The sequence below is a fragment of the Diaphorina citri genome, unplaced genomic scaffold (genome assembly GCF_000475195.1).
Source record: "Diaphorina citri unplaced genomic scaffold, Diaci psyllid genome assembly version 1.1 scaffold646, whole genome shotgun sequence".
In the NCBI taxonomy this organism is placed as follows: domain Eukaryota; kingdom Metazoa; phylum Arthropoda; class Insecta; order Hemiptera; family Psyllidae; genus Diaphorina; species Diaphorina citri.
The window spans coordinates 63,767-83,602 of NW_007378079.1; the positions used below are offsets into that span (position 1 = coordinate 63,767).

At 41.9% G+C, this 19,836-nt stretch overlaps 1 protein-coding gene across 1 annotated transcript in view; it reads right to left on the bottom strand.

Annotated features, from left to right (window-relative positions):
* Window positions 1-19,836, bottom strand: part of LOC103510809 (nucleosome-remodeling factor subunit NURF301) — a 45,154-nt gene that overhangs the window by 11,776 nt on the left and 13,542 nt on the right. Inside the window, exons 4-14 of the mRNA XM_026824768.1 lie at window positions 14,900-15,046; window positions 14,276-14,506; window positions 13,186-13,465; window positions 12,129-12,563; window positions 10,603-10,679; window positions 9,642-9,902; window positions 7,341-7,548; window positions 6,258-6,602; window positions 5,773-5,880; window positions 5,049-5,321; window positions 3,265-3,441 (exon numbers count right to left, since the gene is read on the bottom strand). Of these exons, the coding sequence (XP_026680569.1) occupies window positions 3,265-3,441; window positions 5,049-5,321; window positions 5,773-5,880; window positions 6,258-6,602; window positions 7,341-7,548; window positions 9,642-9,902; window positions 10,603-10,679; window positions 12,129-12,563; window positions 13,186-13,465; window positions 14,276-14,506; window positions 14,900-15,046 (2,542 nt within the window). The remainder of the gene's footprint in view (window positions 1-3,264; window positions 3,442-5,048; window positions 5,322-5,772; window positions 5,881-6,257; window positions 6,603-7,340; window positions 7,549-9,641; window positions 9,903-10,602; window positions 10,680-12,128; window positions 12,564-13,185; window positions 13,466-14,275; window positions 14,507-14,899; window positions 15,047-19,836) is intronic.

Below are 19,836 nucleotides of genomic sequence, written 5' to 3' on the forward strand. Positions count from 1 at the left end.
TTTTTTTTTTTTTTTTTTTTTTTTGACCCACACGGATAGGACAGAAGAAGAGAGATATAGCTGCTATTCTGGTATTCGTCAATGTCAAGGAAGACAGTTTTGGAGAAAGTCTTTTTTTTTTTTTTTTTTTTTTTCTTTTGTTCATCTCCCTCCCTTCTATCTCTTCTTTCTTCTCCTCTCCTCCTCTTAAAACAATAATTCCTTTTTATTATGGTGCAGGTTCCGTTGTAACCATTTATCCATAAATGCGTCAGGCTTAGACAATCCACGGGTGGACAGACATGGACAAAGTCATTGGGGTTTACAGATAGGTTCCTAGTGTAAACATGTCGACAAAACGATGGAAACTCCAATGCAGTAACACATTACATCTTTTACCCATGGAATTCCCTCGCAGTCATTTGTGCTGCGTGTTTTGGGGCATAGTCATCGGTCTCGCTCTCATTTACTGTCTCTTCCGATCTTTTGAAGGGGCAGGGTTCTTCTGAAGGAGATTTTCCACCCAACCACTATTTTTTTACGTTATTCCTCCTTCTTTTCCTTCTTCTTCATCTCCTTCTCCTCCCTATCTTCGTTATCCCTGCACCTCCACTAACATCTACCACCACCTCCTCCTTCTTCCTCGTCCTCCATTTCTTCTTTCTCCTCCTTCTCATTACCCCTGCCTCCCTTTCTACCCTCTCTGTAACACCATACACGCCCTCTCGCACTAATGCATTATCACCTAAATGTGTATACTTTTCCAAATTACTTCCCAGTTTCACCTGTTACTAGCATATGAGACGCCTGAGAAAAGGAATACAAATTAGTTCTTCAGCCGCTTTTCACTTTGTACCGAGAAAAACGATAAGCTGAAAATTTACGTAAAAAAGCTGTCGGTGTAATTAGGAAGTCGGTATGAAGCAATTACAATTTCATGACTAGGTAGCTATAGGTACAAAACAGCTTTTGTTTCGGTTTTCTATTTAGGAGTTCTCTTGTGATGTGTGAAACAGTGAAACTTTAAATGTAGAAACATACTGAACTCACATCAAGTGAGCTCACGTGACGTAAGAGTAGGCTTGCCAAATATCCAAAATGTCGATTCGGGACGCGAATCCGCGAACATAATTGCCAAATCCGCGAACATAATGGCAAAATCCGCGAACAAAATCGCCAAATCCGCGACCATAATCGCCAAATCCGCGAACAAAATCGCCAAATCCGCGAACAAAATCACCACAAGAGGTTTGACAGAGGGACCTGTAACTGCTAAGGTTTTATCGTCCCGAAATCGAAGAGAGAAGGAAGACAGGATACGAGAAACCCAACCGTTCAGAGAACGAACATTATCCCATCAGGATAAAATCCGCCCCGGGCGGGAATCGAACCCACGGCCTATCCCTTACAAGGCAGACGCGCTACCAACCAAGCTAACTTGGCTGGTTATTCTGTATACTGAGCCAACATATTTGTACCTACCTCATTTCTCTAAAAACTGACACAATACTTCATATTTAGGTGCTAGGTCAACACGAGAACACCAGAAATTTTAATTATTATTACAATTGAAAAACGAACATTATTATTACAGTTGAATTTTTTTTTTTCAATGGTGGTATTTGAACCCGGGACCTTCAACAAGTTCAATTTTTTTGATGTCGGATTTTGGGCATCGAACCCGACCCCTTCTCTTACCTGTTGAGATCGTTGTACGGGGGGCTGCTGCACACTGGTCACATTCCCCACCACCTGTCTAATGACACTAGTTTCCTGGGTGGTAGTGGTAGGTGGCCTATACATGGGGGGTGGGGGTTGGGTGGGCTTGATGGGAGAGGGCAGGGTGGTGCGTTGGGACTTGCTGGAGGGTTGTACGGCCAGGTAGATCCGGGTGGGTCCGAGGACACCCTGGTTACCGGATGAGGCTTGCGCTGTGGATAGAGGGGTTGTAAATCAGTGGGCCACCCTGAATAGTGATTGAGCATTTCACCATTATTTTTTCAGTCCTTAGAAGGCCTGTTACGCTAACAGCCTGTTAAGTTCCATTTGATTTGCATAGGGTTAACAGGGCTGTTATACTAACAGGCTGTTAGGGGGTAAAAAGAAATTTGGTGAAATCCACCAAAGGACTTAAAAAAAAAGGTCCCTTCTTATTATTATTATCATCCTGTTTCTTCACCTTTTACCGTGTACAGACGGGGTCGGCGTTTTTCGTCAGTCTCTCAATCAGCCCTAACTAGGGTGATTGCTTTGGGCTGACATTTGGTTTTGGCTACAAATTTTACGAGTGGATGCCCTTCGCACTCAACCTTTGCTATTTCTTTACCAAGGGAAATTCAAGCTGGTTTAGTCCTTGTTTAAAGTCCCCCGGCCAGACTAAGCTGGTCTACTCCCTGTTTAAAGACCCCAGCCAGACCAAGCTGGTCTACTCCCTGTTTAAAGACCCCAGCCAGACTAAGCTGGTCTACTCCCTGTTTAAAGTTACCTAGCCAGATGTCTATTCTATTCTTGAAGTGATGGTGCTGGTTATAGTTTACCTTTGAGTAGTTGTTGTTTGACTTGGGTTTGTACTGCAGCTAGCTGAGACGCGGTGAAATCAGAGCCCTGGATTCCTTGCAGTACAATGCGAGGTCCTTCTGCGCTTTGTATCACCTAAAATACAATACACCAGAAGAAAAATATAGTAAGCCAGCCGTTCCAAGAACGAACATTATCGAATCAGGAGAAATTCCACCCCGGGCGGAAATCGAACCCGCGACCTAGCGCTTACAAAGCTGACGCGCTACCAACCAAAACCAAACTAACAAGGCTGGCAAGTTCACACTTTGCACGCCGCATTGTGCGATTATTTTACGTCACCACGAATATTTTAAAGAGGCCTGTGTTTCTTACTTCTGTATTTTCAAAGGCTTTTCAAAGTTTTTCTTCTGTACTATTACGTCACAACCATTGCGAAGTACAAAATAAATGTACGTGCGAAGTTCACTTACCTGCGCAGTAATACACTTGATAATGGTACCCGGGGGTTGACCGCGCAGCAGATGCGCTTCCTGTTCTCTAGTCAGACCGGACACTGGACTGGGGGGTGGGGGTTGGGTGGGCTGCGCAGCTTGGCTGGGCGGTAACACTATTTTTCAAACGGAATACTTTGTCAAGTAGCATTATAACTAGAGGTGGGATTGAATATACTATGTCTTCACTTGACTTGGAGTCCAAGTCCAGTAATATAACACTTGTACAGTGGTGATCGAAAAGAAAGGGGCTGCATTATTGCCAATTCATTACCTGATACTGGCGTTGTAGGCGTTGTTGATATCTGTTGTTGTTGTTGTTGTTGTTGTTGTGGCACTGACGTTTGTTGTTGTTGTTGTACAACACCGGATGAATTGAACACATGCAGTTTGCCATCGGGCATTTGTACTATTTGCTGACCTGGCATCAGACCTTTCACTATCAGTTTACCTGTGAAATGTCAAAAAATCATGTTGAACAAGGGGTAAAAGGTGAAAAACAATATGTCCTGCCCCTTACTCTTAAATAGAGAGATAGAGTGTAGCCTGCCTAGTGCCTAGTCCAGCTTGGAGGCAGGCGCCTTGTAAGCTAAATCGCGGGTTAGATTCCCAATGGAGCAGTTGCAAATGGGTAAAAATTATTAATAAACGGTTGATTCCTGCACTACTTTTTTTTCTAGTTAAGCAAGGTCTTTTTACTTAACTGTTAGTTGTATGTATTATTCTTTAACCCATCAAATATACGAGATCTTGTTTAGACTGCTGGGGTAAAGGGACTTTTCAGTCCTATTCGGGCAGGATAAACAAGGTATGTTCTAATCTATTCTACTTTCCAGGACTGAATGTGGCAAGTATGCCGCGTATTGTGAGAGAGCATTGGAACGAACGATCAAGAATGGCGGAAGAGAAGTAAAGCCTTCGAGAATGGAAGTGTTGTCAATTCTATTGAAGAATCCTTACCACCATTCGTTACCACACTCAATACCGGTACATTTGCTGAATGGAGCATATCAGGTTGGTGGTTTATTCTTCTTCTAATTAAACTTCCCAAAGGTATTTGTAAAAATAATAACAAAACGAAGAAAATTTTGGCTAGTAGTGTAAGAAGATCTAAGAGCTGGTACAAGTGATAGGCGAGTACTTTTGAATCTTGGAAAAAAAGCTCAGAAATTATAATCTATAGAGAGAAACTAAAAGAAGTTATTGCTTTTTACAGGTGACCGGCTTTGACGGATCGACAACCATCGAAGAATTCCTGCAAACATTGAACTCTGAAATTGACTGTCGAGATTCAAATGTTTCCGGGTTTGCTTTGTTCAGTGATGATCCAATCGATAAGAATTTGGAGCACTATCTAGAGCCAGAACTAAAGGTAAGTCAAACTAAAGGTAAGTATCCTGTCAACTTATAATTTATTTAAAATATAGCCATGTAGGAATGTAAAAATATGGCTACAATTATAATAAAATATGACCTTTACAGCTCAAAATTTACGTCATGGTATATTCTTTGGAAGCAACAATTTTCTTCTTTTTCTTCGCCTACAGACGGGGTCGGAATTTTCGTCAGCCTCTCAATCAGCCCTAACTAGGATGATTGTTTAGGCACTTTAGGCTGACGTTTGGCTTTGGCTAGTGGATGTCAAAATTAAGAGAAAACTGACCATTTTGATCTGTTTCAGCTATGCGACGTCATTTCAAAATGGGAAACTGCCCTTCGGGAGAAAGGCACCGGGAAGTTCGAGAACAACCGCTGTGTTCAATTTATTTATAAGAATAGACTGTATTTTAGAAGTTTAAGTAAAAAAGAGACTGATCGAGAAAGACTACTGTTGTGCTATCAAACCAATCAGCAAGTTGTACTGGGGAGATTTCCGCTGACAAAAGAGTTGGCTTTGGAATTAGCAGCCCTTCTGTCACAGGTATGTTTTAAACAAGTTGGTTGAAAGATATTAAATTTTTGTTTAGAAAAACCAAGATGGAACGAGTCTTACCAAGTTTTCCGGAACATTCTGGGTGCGTTCTCAGGGATATTGTTATAAATGGTGGATGTAACAGACTCCTGGTCCCCTATGGAGTTGAACTCTTTGCTGGGTCTGCGGAGACTGAGTAGTTTCTTTCAGAGGACTAGGTGCTATTTGTTGAGGACTCGGCGCTATCTGCTGGGGATTAGGCACGATCTGCTGGGGACTGGGCGCTATTTGTTGAGGAGTAGGCGCTATTTGTTGTAGTCCGGGGGTTGTATTGTTGATCAGGTTCGGAGTGGGGGCGGCAGGTTTGAGGGTGGTTGTGTTCGGAGCCGCGGTGATGATGCGTGGCTTACCATCACTCCCTGTAATACAAACAAGAAAACATACATTTGCAAAAAAATTCGAGACAGAATGGGACAAAATAATCCAAAAATGTTTCCATACAAAAAGACAGTATCTCGAGGACGACAACACGAGCTTTTGTGGAAGTTTTCTTCCCAATACCAAACCCTGGAAATTAGAAATTCCAAACCCGGTACATTAGGGATCAGGAAGAGACCGCCTTAAACCCTAGAAAGCCATCCTAATTAGCTTGGTTGGTAGCGCGTCTGCCTTGTAAACGTCAGGCCGCGGATACCATTCCCGCCCGGGGTGGATTTTATCCTGAACGGATGACGTTCGTTCTCGGAACGGCTGGCCTGTCTTCCTTCTCTCTTCAATTTCAGGACGATAAGACCGAGCAGTTACTGTTCCCTCTATCAAACCTCTTAAAAAGACGTCCAAGGAAACGATAAGTATCATGGCTGGTCTTACCTTTGGTCATAATGATACGGCGTGGGGTATCCGCATTGGCACCCAGGATAGAGGATAGTGATGTCTTCGTGATGGGAACTTGTTTCTGTTGTGGAGAGCCGCTCACCGCTGAAGTCAAACAAACAAACCATCAAACATGTGATTTTACATCATTCATTCAATTCGTTGATACGGAATCCACTTAACAGTTTGTGTAAGTATTGTAGTATTATTGTAAAGGAGCATTTTTTTCTCATTTCCATTCTAAAAAAAAAATCTAAATTATGAATTAACTACACATCTTTGTAGGACTTAAAAACATGTTCAAAAAGTCATTATAAATGAAAATATTGAACGCGGATCACACTATAGTCTGCCAAAACCTATCGAACAACGACAACATAGTATCCAAATATTGGGACGCAAGGAGAAAAATGACATACTAGTCAATCTTTCAAGCATTAGATAACAACAATGTAAGTCATTATCTTATACAAAAAACTTACGTATAGTTTTCTGCACAATCTTAATCACTGCCGGCTGCTGTTGGCTATTGTTCTGCTTCGCATACACATTATGCACGTTTGTCTTGTTATTCAACGGCAGACCAGTCGATATTTGATGCGGCACTGGTATCAACTTCCCATTGCTGGCCTGGACCAACTTCCCATTGCTGGCCTGGACCAACTTCCCGTTGCTGGCTTGAACCAGCTTCCCGTTGGAAGCCTGTTGGCCGAGCTTGGTGTTGGCTTGCTGGCCCAGCTTGCCGTTGTTGGCTTGCTGTTGGTGCTGGGCGAGATATTGACGTTGCTGTTTGATGGTGTTTTCCAGTTTTTCTTTGGTGTCTTCCCCTGATGAAGGAAAAGGAAAGAATTAGCACTTCATAAATTCAAATGCTATATGAAAAAGTAAAAAAAGAGGACTTATTACTGAACATTTCAAGTAACTTTATTTACAATTTTACAAACATGACAAGTAAACAGAAACAAAGATTGATCGAGGGTGGGGTTAAAGCTTACGTCATTGTCTACCACCCTAGGACTTCGCACCCTAACATCTGTCATCATTATCTAAGCTTTGGCAAACGGTCCCATGGTTAGCCCAAAGGTAAATTGGTAAAGCGCTTACTTACCATACAGAAGGTCCCGGGTTCAAAACCATCAATAACCAACATAAATTTACAGGGTTTATACGCTTTTCCCCGGAATGAAATTCCATGACTTTTCCAGAAAATTTCCATGAGTTTTCCACAAAATTAGGGGGCGGAGATGCTTAAAAATCAGTAAGATTACTCCTTCATTTAAATAAAATATGCAATATGCAGAACGTCAAGGAATATGAAGGGGAATGCGCTGCAGGCCGTTTTTCGGAAAAACTCGATATTTAATTTGAACATTTTCAATTTTTGACCGGGTGGCATATTCCATGACTTTTCCAAGTTTTCTTTAAATTTTCACGATTTTCCATGACTATTCCATGACTTTTTGACCGATTTTCAGATTCCATGACTTTTCCCAGGTTTTCCAGGTCGCGTATAAACCCTGATTTACGGGATAATTTCCAGGAATCAGCAGCACTAAGTTACTTACCTACGGTTCGATTCCGGTTCTCACCCAGTTTCTCCTCCCCTGGTGTGGAGGGCGGGGCCTTGTTCTCGCTCTTGACGCCCGGGGAGGCTGCTGCGCTCTGAGTGGCTGACCTCAGCTTTGGTAACAATGCCTGCCTCTCCATTCGTTCCCCGTACAGTTTGATCTCCCATAGGTCGAGCTTGGATTCGTCAATCCACTCCTCAGTAACCTAGACAACAAATCAATCAATCAATCAATCAATCAATCAAATCATGAATATTTGTGGTAAAGCAGAGCCTTTTCAAAACTTGGAAATTGAACCCAGGATCTCCGGCGTGCAAGCTTAGTGTGATACCCACAAGACCACGAAATTCTTGAAGAAAAGGCTAAAACTCCATCCATAGCTTGGCTAGAATTGAGCCCACGTCCTTCTGATTACGATGCGAGCGACTTGACCACATGGTCAGGTCGTGCGTTCAATCCCAGCCAATTTTATCCTCAAATAATTTGACCACAATAATAATTTAGTAGTAGCCTACTGCTGGAGTGAAGGGACTTTTCAGTCCTATTCGAGCAGTTTAAACAAGCATTATTATTGGGCCCTGCATGAGCTTCATTGAGTATGCTGGCATAGTGATGGGTAAATACCCGGGTACTTATTTTTGGGGTAAATACCCAATTTTTATAAATACCCGGGTATTTTCAATTTTGGGCTCTTAAGTTCCTCAGTCGAATTTTGCCCGGGAAATTAAAAAAAAAAAAAATCAATTGACGATGTTTTTTGTTTATTTTTCTTCTTTTTTTTTAAATACCCGGGTATTCACCCATCCGGGGGGTGGATAAATACCCGGGTAAATACCCAATTTTTATTTACCCACCCAGTGGGTATTTACCCACGACCCATCACTAGAGCTTCACGGGGTTGTGCATGGGGTCGCGCTTTGCGCTCCCTTGTTTACGGTCGCGCTGCGCACTTCCGGGGGCTTCGCGGGGTGTGCATGGGGTCGCGCTTTGAGGTCCCTTGTTAACGATCGCGCTGCGCGCTCCCGGGAGCTTCGCGGGGTGAGCATGAGGTCGCGCTTCGCGCTCCCTTGGCTTCGCCCCTGAAATCTAATATCGTCCCTGAGTTTTATAGAAATGAAAACTAAAAGCGTGAGAAAATATTAAACGTAGGAAAACCTAGCTAAATTATACTAGCTGAATTCCGTCGCTTCGCTCCGGAATCCCGCTAGTTCATCCCGAGGCATGGCCAAGCTTGTGGAAAAGGCATGGCCGAACTTGTATTTTTATCAAACTAAAAACATAAACGAAACTCAATATTAGGCGAGCGAGGAAAAGTTTTCTCTCCCGCAGACTCTGCTTTCTGTGTATTTCTTATGGAGATTTTAGCGATGAAAAATTGATCATACCTATCTCAGGATCGGTTTAGATTTTCGCAAAATCCTTTCTTATTGCACATCTAGACCATAAAAGGAATATTCCTACCAAATTTCAGCTTTGTAGGTGTTGTGGTTCTCGAGATAGAGCGATCAGTGTGTGAACTATGAAATGTGAACTATGAATGGATCTCGTTTTTATAATATAAGACTAGCTGAATTCCGTCGCTTCGCTCCGGAATCCCGCTAGTTCATCCCGAGGCATGGCCTAACTTGTAGAAAAGGCATGGCCGAACTTGTAGAAAATAATAAAAAATACGGTCGCGCTGCGCGCTCCCTATTAGCTGCATAGTTGTCAAACTAAAAACATAAACGAAACTCAAATATTAGGGGAGCGAGGAAAAGTTTTCTCTCCCGCAGTCTCTGTACTCTGTGTATTTCTTATGGAGATTTTAGCGATGAAAAATTGATCATACCTATCTCAGGATCGGTTTAGATTTTCGCAAAATCCTTTCTTATTGCACACCTAGACCATAAAAGGAATATTCCTACCAAATTTCAGCTTTCTAGGTGTTGTGGTTCTCGAGATAGAGCGATCAGTGTGTGAAATGTGAATGGATCTTGTTCTTATAATATAAGATACCCCTCATAAGTACAATATAAAATTGAAATATCAGATGAATTCAGCACCGAAAAAGAGGTGTCAATTAAGGGCGATTCTTTTAATAAATAATTCAATTGAAATTACAGCAGGATGGGTAGGTAAATTAGTTAAATTTTGGCTCTATTTTCATTTTAAGTTTGAAAAATGCAGCACTCATGCTTTTGCTTAAAATTTCAGACCTACTTTTCAGTTCTTACCTTTCGTATCAAATACTTTTTAAGTTTGAAAAATGCAGCACTCATGCTTTTGCTTAAAATTTCAGACCTACTTTTCAGTTCTTACCTTTCGTATCAAATACTGGGTGGTCTCCAAAAACTGCCCCACGTGGCGCTGCTTGAGTATCTCCGTGGTGACGATTTCCGTATCCGTCGTCGTCTGCGTCTTGCCGTCCAGACTCTGCGGCTTGGCGTGCATGTCCTCCCAGCGCAGACACGCCCATAGGATGCGCACCTGTTGCGCAGCGGCCTGGACCGTCTTGAAGTTGATGGTGCGATACAGCCAGCAGGTGTTGAACGCGGGCCGGGAACACGGGTAACCCCATACCTGAGACGGGAGAAAAGTGAGAAATTAGAATAGAATATACCTTGTTTATCCTGCCAGAACGAGACTGAAAAGTCCCTTTCCTCCTGCAGTCTATTGGTTATTTATCGTTGATTTTATCTATCCAACCAGAATGAGATTGAAAAGTCTTTTCTCCAGGAAAAGGTGAATTTTCTCCAATCCAACGTATGGAGAAAATTGGAAACCATATAACCAGCGGTGCAGGTCTGGATCTGTTTTCCTGTGGATTGCCCCTTTAAGTTCCCATTGTGACTTTAAATGGGATTCCTGCAACTTTAAATGAGAATTCAAGAAATTGAAGTCAGAACAAGCTTGAAGGATTTTGGAGGAAATAATAAAAAGTTTATAGTTTGGGATGTGTTTTTAGCCAGGGTCGATCGACTAGTATACAAGCAGGTTAGGCCAGCCACTCACTATCAGGTAGACCTGACAGGTACGGCTGAAAAGGTCCGCCTGTCAGGTCTACTCGATGGTGAATGGCTTAGGCCAGCCATTCACCATCGAGACAAGTTGCCTAGAACATTTAAATATATTCATTTAATTTTAAATATTCAAATTAGTGGTTATCTTCCACTTAACAGTCTATTATGTCTTCTCTAGTCTTCAGGTACAGTCCCCATGGTATTTAGAAAGTTCTCTCTGGTCCCAACTCTATAACCTCTCAATAAGAGTCAAGAGTGGCTTGGCTATAACCCGAAGTATCTCTATAAAGAGTCAGAAGTGACTTGGTCCAGAGCAGAGGTGACAGGTGGAATGGTTCTTACGAAAGAAGTGAATTCTTAATTTTAATTTGACGATTTTTTTTTCTTTTAGTTTGTATGGTTGTGTTGAAAATCTGTCCGCCTTACCACAACCTGAGAAAACTCTTCCACTGATTTCGATGAAATCTGGCAAATAAGTTCCGCACACAAACGAGATTTTCTCATTAGAATTCGGTCACGATCGGCTTCTTAATTAAATGCTCTACTTCGCCACAACTGTCGAACTTTTTGTCCGATTTCGTGAACATATTTATCAACTTTCATGAATTGGTCTCCAAAGGCCCTTGTCGACCTGTTTTAGGTGAGTTATACAATGAAACCACGTTTTACGAAGTCGGAGTTGGCTTCAATTCTGGGTGGAACTAGGTAAGTTGGTATTAAATATAACTCAATCCTCGATTGATCTCAATTTTGATTTGGTAAACCCCGCTCTTATATCACTGAACCACTATCACTAAGTAAGGTCCAAGTGGTTTGGTTACCGATTGAGGTCACCCAGTAACTTTTGTTTATTTTTTAAAAAAAGGAGAAGAAACCGAACCGGTCCCCGTGATTGGTTGGTTTGGAATGTTCAAATTGTGAGACAGATAATATATCGGATGGTAGAGGTCACGGTGTCGTGATCCAGGGGTCGTGGGTTCGAGGAATCTCGGATGAATGGGAATTCTTTAATTTGGCAGTAGGTTCACAACATTGTGTCATTATATTTTTCATTCAATGGGTATTGTCGCTAAACGCGTGGTAGTTGTCAGTGTCAACACACTGACAGTTATTTTCTGGTGTAGGCACGTAACCTATTGTTGGCTGATTATAAGGTTAGCACACGAGATGTTGTGAATTCTTCGACAGAGGTAATAATAATAATAATAATAGACTCTTGAGTGGAAGGCAACCACTAGGCGAGGTTAACGCCTTAGGCGTTCTCTACCACCTAACCCTAATTAGTTTTGGTTCTGGCGAAAAAAGTGTTCCGATCGATATAATATGGAGGACAATTTTTCCTCTTTTCTTCCTCCAGGGGGGGATAAAACCATCTAATCTTAGGTCTATAACCTGCCTTGGTGTGACGGTTAACGCTCTTGCCTGGTAAACAGTAAGGCGGGGAATCTAATTATTCGATTACACACTTGTTTCCATTTGTTTACGATGTTGAAGGGTTCGACGCCCACCATTCACAAAAATGTGAGCTAGTAATTTGATTACAAATATTTCAACGGGTTACTTTCTGGTGTTCTCGTGTTGACCCAGCACCTTCATGGGAAGTATTGTGTCTCTTATCGCCCAATCTGATGAGAGACATGCTATGGGATGGGCATGCTACGACAAAGTCCACACGAATGTAGCAATTGTTTCATTGCTACGAAATAAAATCAATTTTTTTTCGACAAATTTCGGCAATGACACACATCTTTTTTTTTTACATTACGGAATAATGAATGGACTTTACCTTTCACAAGTGCCGACACATCTTCCTTCTTCCCTCCCGTGGTAACTCCAATCACATCCAACGTGCTAACATCTGGTTTCTCATCTGTATCACTAGGTTCTGGCTTCACGTCACCTGTTACACTCGTAACACCTGTTGCACTAGTAACACCTGTTGCACTAGTAACACCTGTTGCAAGGTCCACTTCACTATTCGATGGGTTAACAGGTTTAAGCTCGTTCTTAACTTCAGTGTTTGGTTTAACATCGCTTGTATTTGGTTTGACATCGGAGGGTGTGGTGTCCGGTTTAACGTCACTATTTGGTTTAAGCTCGCCCGTTAAGCCGACCGGTTTAACGTCGCTGGTTGTACTGAGGGTGGCGTCTAGTTTGCTCACGAGGGAAGAGGAATCTGAAGGGCGGACGTTCTTCAGCAGGGGCGGTGATGGGACTCCAACTGTGAGGAAAGAAGAAGAAAAAGAAAAAGTTGTATGAGTTCATTGTCACAACTCCGGGTCTGCCAACCAGTTGCACTCATGAAGACTTGATTGACGCAGATTCAAAAGCAATACAACTTGCTCAGTACTGGTAGGAATCAATCTGACGGCAAATGTTGGTGACATTGAACACGTAAAGTAAGTGTTATACAAAATGCGAGATCGTAGAAAGAAAGAATTGTCACAAATTTCGTTCCATGCCAGCCTAATTAGCTCGGAAAATAGGGGCGTCTGCCTTGTAAGCGATAGGTCTGCGGGTTCGATTCCCACCCGGGGCGGATTTTACCTTACACAGACAAGATTCGTTCTCGGAACTTCTGGTTTCTCCTATCCTGTCTTGTTTCTCTCTTCGCTTTCGGGACGATAAGACCTCAGCAGTTTCAGTTCCCTCTGTCAACATCAAATCTTTCTTTTCAACTCGCCCTGTGGCACCGAAATAATAGAAGGTTTCCTTTGAGATCAAGTGCCGCTCCAGTAGGCGGCAAAACTGGACCGCCACTCTTCTGTTGCCATGGTAACTTGCCCTGGGGCGCCGCCTTAGACTCCAGTACACTACTAAAACTAATAATAAATAAAGCTTACCTCGAGACGAAACAGAAGGCACCATTCCTTTGAGATCAAGTGCCGCTCCAGTAGGCGGCAAAACTGGACCGCCACTCTCCTGTTGCCATGGTAACTTGCCCTGGGGCGCCGCCTTAGACTCCAGCACATTCCGCAGTGTGGAGTACTTGTGGTCGGCAGGTTGGGTGGAAGCGGATGCCGTGGTGGTGGTACTACCGCTGCTGCTGCTACTGTTCATGGACTTGCGAATAACGTCCGCTTTGCTCAGGAGGGAGACGAGTTCCCGACCCAGCTTCGATCTCTGTGAAGTGAGCAAAGGATTTAATAATTAGAATCATCAGTCTCTGTAGAGCCGTATTTCATTATCTGCCTCTGTGGCGCTTTCGCCAAGGAAATATGAATTTTCAACTTCAACACCCTGACTGCCAAAACATATGCCATGGTGTTTACCCACAGAAAACCATGCATTAAAACCTATCCCTTTACATGAGAGACAGACTTTTTCATTCTTGGAACTTCAACACCCTGACTGCCAAAACATATGCCATGGTGTTGACCCACAGAAAACCATGCATTAAAACCTATCCCTTTACGTGAGAGACAGACTTTTTCATTCTTGGAATTCTTTAATAAAAAAAAGGCAAAATTTCACTCAGAGGCCCTCTTTCAGATAACCATTGGAAATACATAAAAGTGACCTGTGGCAGCAAGTGAGGTGGCACCATTACGCCTAAAGAGTAGAAAATCACAGAGGGGCATAGTAAAATGAGACTTAGTTTTTTTCTGTAAAGCCCAACCAGTTGGAGCTTTCCATTCAAAATTTTAATGATAAAGATATGTCCAAACATAGTCGACCGGCCGTCAATCGACGAGGTGAATCTATGTTGCCGAGGCAGTGTGGACGGTTCAGTCGACATCTATTGGAAATCCTCAAAGCTTAAAATAGCTGTATTGTTTTGTACAACGCTTATGGTACCTGAGATCAATCAATGTGATTTCTCAATTATTTAGCCTTAAGATACCATATTAAGGCTAAATAATTGAGAATTCACATTGATTCACATTGTCACATTGATTAAAATAGCTAATCCTTGATCAATTTCTACTTTACCTTGCGACATTCATAAGAGTAGCAGGAGGACAGGGTGGCGTTTCTACTAATGCTGGAGCTACACTCGCGCGAGTAGCATTTATACTGCTGATGATACCGGGACAGGTCGGTGAACTGCTGCTTGATGATGGCGATTTTCCGCCCGATGGCAGTCATAAGAACCCGGTTCGTGGCGATTTCCTTGCTGATTTCATCAGCGCTCTTGAGGTCCCCGGGCGTCTGGTTGGTGATCTGAAATAAGCAAAGTTAAAGGGAGAAATTGTGAAATCCGATTATTATTATCTCTCTTTTTTAGTCCAGGAAACGGAGTCCAGAGATTAAGGTTTGGCGGACAAAAATAACGTAGTCCGAATTTTTTTGCCCGAGAGGTCGGAAGTAGTGTCCTGAAAAAGGGGTCAAAAGTACCAAAGGATATCTTTGCCGACAGCTGAACTATAAGGGCGTAAGTGTCATTTTTCATGAGTTTTTTTTTTAATTAGTTTTTTTGCAAATAAGTTGAAAACTGTTGGTTCTGGCGAAAAAAGTGTTCCGATCGATATAATATGGAGGACAATTTTTCCTCTTTTCTTCCTCCAGGGGGGGATAAAACCATCTAAAGAACAAATCGTCACGGTTAGTACTCACCGACTTCTGAGCCAGGGTTCGCTCTTCGACCAGTTTGAGGTGCATGCGGCGCGCCAATAGTTCATCTAGTTTGGATTTGCGCGCCACCTTCGGGTATTGAATGCGACCTGTCGCCAGTAAGGCTTTGGATATGTCGATCTCTTCGAATTCGGAAATCGGCGGTAACACGCGCAGCTTTTGCAATTCTGAAACAATGAAGAGATCACAATAATTTATCAAGTTGAATAACTTACAAAATACACGAAACTTGGTGCAACAATTCTAAAACAAAGGAAGCACAGAACACATAATAGTACCATTTGAATTCATTTAAGGCATGCTTAGCCCAAAAATTGACAACAAAAAATCTGGTGTGAACATCACACGACTTTCTATTACATTTGCGGAATACGTATTTAAAAAAAAAAAAAAAAAAAAATGAAAAACACTGAGAAAAAAATCAGTGATAGTTTGCCACTAATTAAGGTGGAAGAACTCTATTATGGGGGGTTTCCCCTGATCTAGAGTTCTAGAGTTCCTTAACCCAGTCCTTTGATTGGGCTTCCGTGACCCTATTTTTTTTTTTTTTTTTCAATGATTTTTCCAAGGTCCAAAATCGACCGCCTACGGCGGACAATTTTTGACCAAAAATTTCCTATCTTAAAATACTCCCCGTGTGATGAGGGATCATTAAAAAGTGTCCAAAAATTGAACTTTTTTTTTGAAAATTTTTCTAAGTCCAAAATCGACCGCCTACGGCGGCCAATTTTCGACCAAAAATTTCCTATCTTAAAATGCTCCCATTGTGATAAGGAATCATATAAAGTATGAAAAAAATTGATTTTTTTTTTTTGAAAATTTTTCTAAGTCCGAAGTTTGAAGCAACATTGACTTTGGTTGATATCTGGATGAGTGACTGTCCGATTTTTACCAAATTGTTACAGTCGCGTCCTTGAACCATACCGGGATAGCATACCAAATTTCATCGCTATAGGAATAGGACAAACCGTTGAGATATTTTGTATACCACCTTTTCCAATTTTCCCATTTAAACCTGTGGTACACACATACATACGTACAGACCATGGGCTAAAAATCACTTTTTTGACATCAGGGGATCCCAAAACGGATATTTCCATTTCCCGATTTTGAACATTTGGACCGATAAAAATCACTTTTTTGACATCAGGGGATCCCAAAACGGATATTTCCAACCATTTCCCGATTTTGAAAATTTGGACCGATTGCAATACTTTCATTATCAGGGGACCCCAAAACGGATATTTCCACCCATTTCCCGATTTTGAAAATTTGGACCGATTGCAATACTTTCATTACAGTATAGCCGCTAAACTGTAGTAATAGAAAGTAAAAAATGTACTCGTTATACGATTGCAATATTTTGACGAATTACTTTCTGGTGTTCTCGTGTTGACCCAGCAACTAAATGCTAAGGATTGGACCTCTTCAATCATTTTTCATTGCTTACTTGCCGTGTCCAAGATCACCAATTTTTCATTGAAATATTTCAAGAACACAATACTCGCGGGATGACGGATTAGTTCATAGGTTTAACCTCTTCAATCATTTTTCATTATTTACTTTCCATGTCCAAGATCACCCATTTTTCATTGAAATATTTCAAGAACACAATACTCGCGCGATGACGGATTAGTTCATAGGTTTAACCCCGAATCACACCCCGGGCGATGTTAGTTCGGACCGTCGGAAGGTGAGTGGTAGAAAAATCCACAGACCCAGGTCTTTCAGACGGTCTGCCAGACCTGGGTCTTTCAGACGGTCTGCCAGACCCAGGTCTTTCAGACGGTCTGCCAGACCCAGGTCTTTCAGACGGTCTGCCAGACTTAGGTCTTTCAGACGATCTGCCAGACTTAGGTCTGAAGATCTGTCGGACGGTCTGAGGGTGAGTGTCTGGCATTAAGTAAACATCGACTTAGCACAGATCGAAAGACAAGTTATAATGTAAAATAAAAAAATGCAGTTTCTTTGTGTTATTATATCACAACTTTGGTGCTCACTGAAGCATTGTAGGATTTTTTCCAATATCTCAATAATCCTAACATCCAATGTTTACCTACCATGCTGGCACCGGTCGCTATGCGCATTTACATGTCATACTATGTCATAGGCTACTCATTTTCCTCACGAGGCTGAGTGGGCCCCGCAACATCCAGTCACGGAATCAATCATTTGTATGATACAAATTTCTTGACCCCGCCGGGAATCGAACCCGGGTCTCCCACGTGCAAGGCCAGCGCAGTGATCACTACGCCATGGGAGCTGACATACAAGTTATAATGTACTTACCTGGTTGTTTGGTAAGAATATCTTTCATCTGGTCATCATTTTCCTTATCCTCGGCTATTGGTTCTCCCTCTGGCACTGCATTCTTTCTCATGAAATATTTGTAGATGTGAGGTTCTACGCCGAGGATTTTCAGTCCGAAATCATCTGAAAACGAAACCACATATTGTTACGTATACGTGGGCGTGAACGGGTTCGTAAAAGATTAGGGCTAGTAAAAACACTCGCGAATTCGTTTATTTATAACTAGAGTGATTTGGTAAACCCCGCTCTTATATCACTGAACCACTATCACTAAGCGAGGTTACCGATTGAGGTCACCCAGTAACTTTTGTTTATTTTTAAAAAAAGGAGAAGAAACCGAACCGGTCCCCGTGATTGGTTGGATTGGAATGTTCAAATTGTGAGACAGATAATATATCGGAAGGTAGAGGTCACGGTGTCGTGATCCAGGGGTCGTGGGTTCGAGGAATCTCGGATGAATGGGAATTCTTTGATTTGGCAGTAGGTTCACAACATTGTGTCATTATTTTATTTTTCATTCAATAGGTATTGTCGCTAAACGCGTGGTAGTTGTCAGTGTCAGTTATTTTCTGGTGTAGGCACGTAACCTATTGTTGGCTGATTATAAGGTTAGCACACGAGATGTTGTGAATTCTTCTACAGAGGTCTTATTGTTCCGAGAACGAACCCTTTTTAAGACGTTTGATAACGGATAGAGGGGGACCTTAAACATGGAGTAGACCAGCTTAGTCTGGCGGGGGGACTTTAAACAGGGAGTATACCAGCCTGAATTTCCCTTGCTAAAGAAATAGCAAAGGTTGAGTGCGAGGGGCATCCCATTGTAAAATTTGTAGCCAATATTAAATGTCAGCCCAAAAGCAGTCACCCTAGTTGGGGCAGATTGAGAGGCTGACGAAAAAACGCCGAAACCATCTGTACACGGCAAAAGGCGAAGAAAAAGAAGATAGAGCGAACTGTAGCTTCTGAGGTCTTGGGCAGATAAGATCTGAGGTCTTCACATTAAGTTTAAGTGTGAACAGGCCCATAAGACTATGTAACCCTCAACATGGAAACTGCCGAATACTACAAGTTGCAGTCTAGATGTGAAATCCACTTTATCGTCCCGAAATCGAAGAAAGATATACCATCCTTAATAATAATAATAATAATAATAATAGACTCTTGAGTGGAAGGCAACCACTAGGCGAGGTTAACGCCTTAGGCGTTCTCTACCACCTGTACTTTGATGATATGAGGTACTGATGGTGAGTGGCTGGCCTTATACCCAGCGGTGGCGAAGGTAACGCAACGTTGTGCGTGATTGGTATCTGGATGGGTGACTATCTGGGCAATCGGGTACTGCTTACTTTTCCCGCCCCAACTCAGGCCGGGTGAGGTTCATGTGAGGAGGCAGGTAGCTTGTCGCCAAATGGAGGTTTTACCGGATAGCTTGTTGCCAAATGGTGGGTAAACCTCCGTCACTTGAAACTTCAGCAGTAATACAGTGACGTCAAAGTTCTATAAAAAGAGTCAAGTGTTTATAAATAAGTTTCAAGTATCATGATTGCAACAAGTTGTGGTCTTGGTATTCTTGTTTTAGCTTCAGCTTCTAACTTTTTGTACTTTCTATTACATCAAAAGAATAAAGAGCCTACCTGTACTGTGGCATTTTCGAAATACATAAAGTATCCATGGGAGTTGATCCCCCATTTATGTGGTGGATTACTACACTACACTGATTAATATTTGAAATTGCTACAAAATTTCGCTTTTTGACAGAAAATGCTACAAATTTTCAAATTTTGGCAGAAAATTTTAATCGAAAGAAATGTATTTTTTTCTTCTTCTTTTCTTTTAGTTCTATTTCATCTTTTAGTTCCATGTTCAATCATGTAATAGAAAGCCGTGTGATTTCGACACCAGATTTTACATTTCTTTTTCTATTTGCTGTAAGCTTCGACTAGTTCTCGTATAACAGGATACCCCGCTCTCTCCATATAGCCATGTGAGGACAGGTAGAAAGAAAAAGTGTACCCCCACCTCTAACTTCTCCTCTTTCAATCTATGGATGGAGAACTGGTTTCGTGTATACAGGGTGGTCGAGGGAGAAGGGTAACAACCGGTTTTATAGGAAGTTGTTTCCCAGAGCAGGTGACAGGTGGAATGGTTCTTACGAAAGAAGTGAATTCTTAATTTTAATTTGACGATTTTTTTTTCTTTTAGTTTGTATGGTTGTGTTGAAAATCTGTCCGCCTTACCACAACTGAGATAACTCTTCCACTGATTTCGATGAAATCTGGCAAATAAGTTCCGCATACAAACGAGATTTTCTCATTAGAATTCGGTCACGATCGGCTTCTTAATTAAATGCTCTACTTCGCCACAACTGTCGAACTTTTTGTCCGATTTCGTGAACATATTTATCAACTTCTATGAATTGGTCTCCAAAGGCCCTTGTCGACCTTTTTTAGGTGAGTTAAACAATGAAACCGCGTTTTACGAAGTCGGAGTTGGCTTCAATTCTGGGTGGAACTAGGTAAGTTGGTATTAAATATAACTCAATCCTCGATTGATCTCAATTTTGATTTGGTAAACCCCGCTCTTATATCACTGAACCACTATCACTAAGC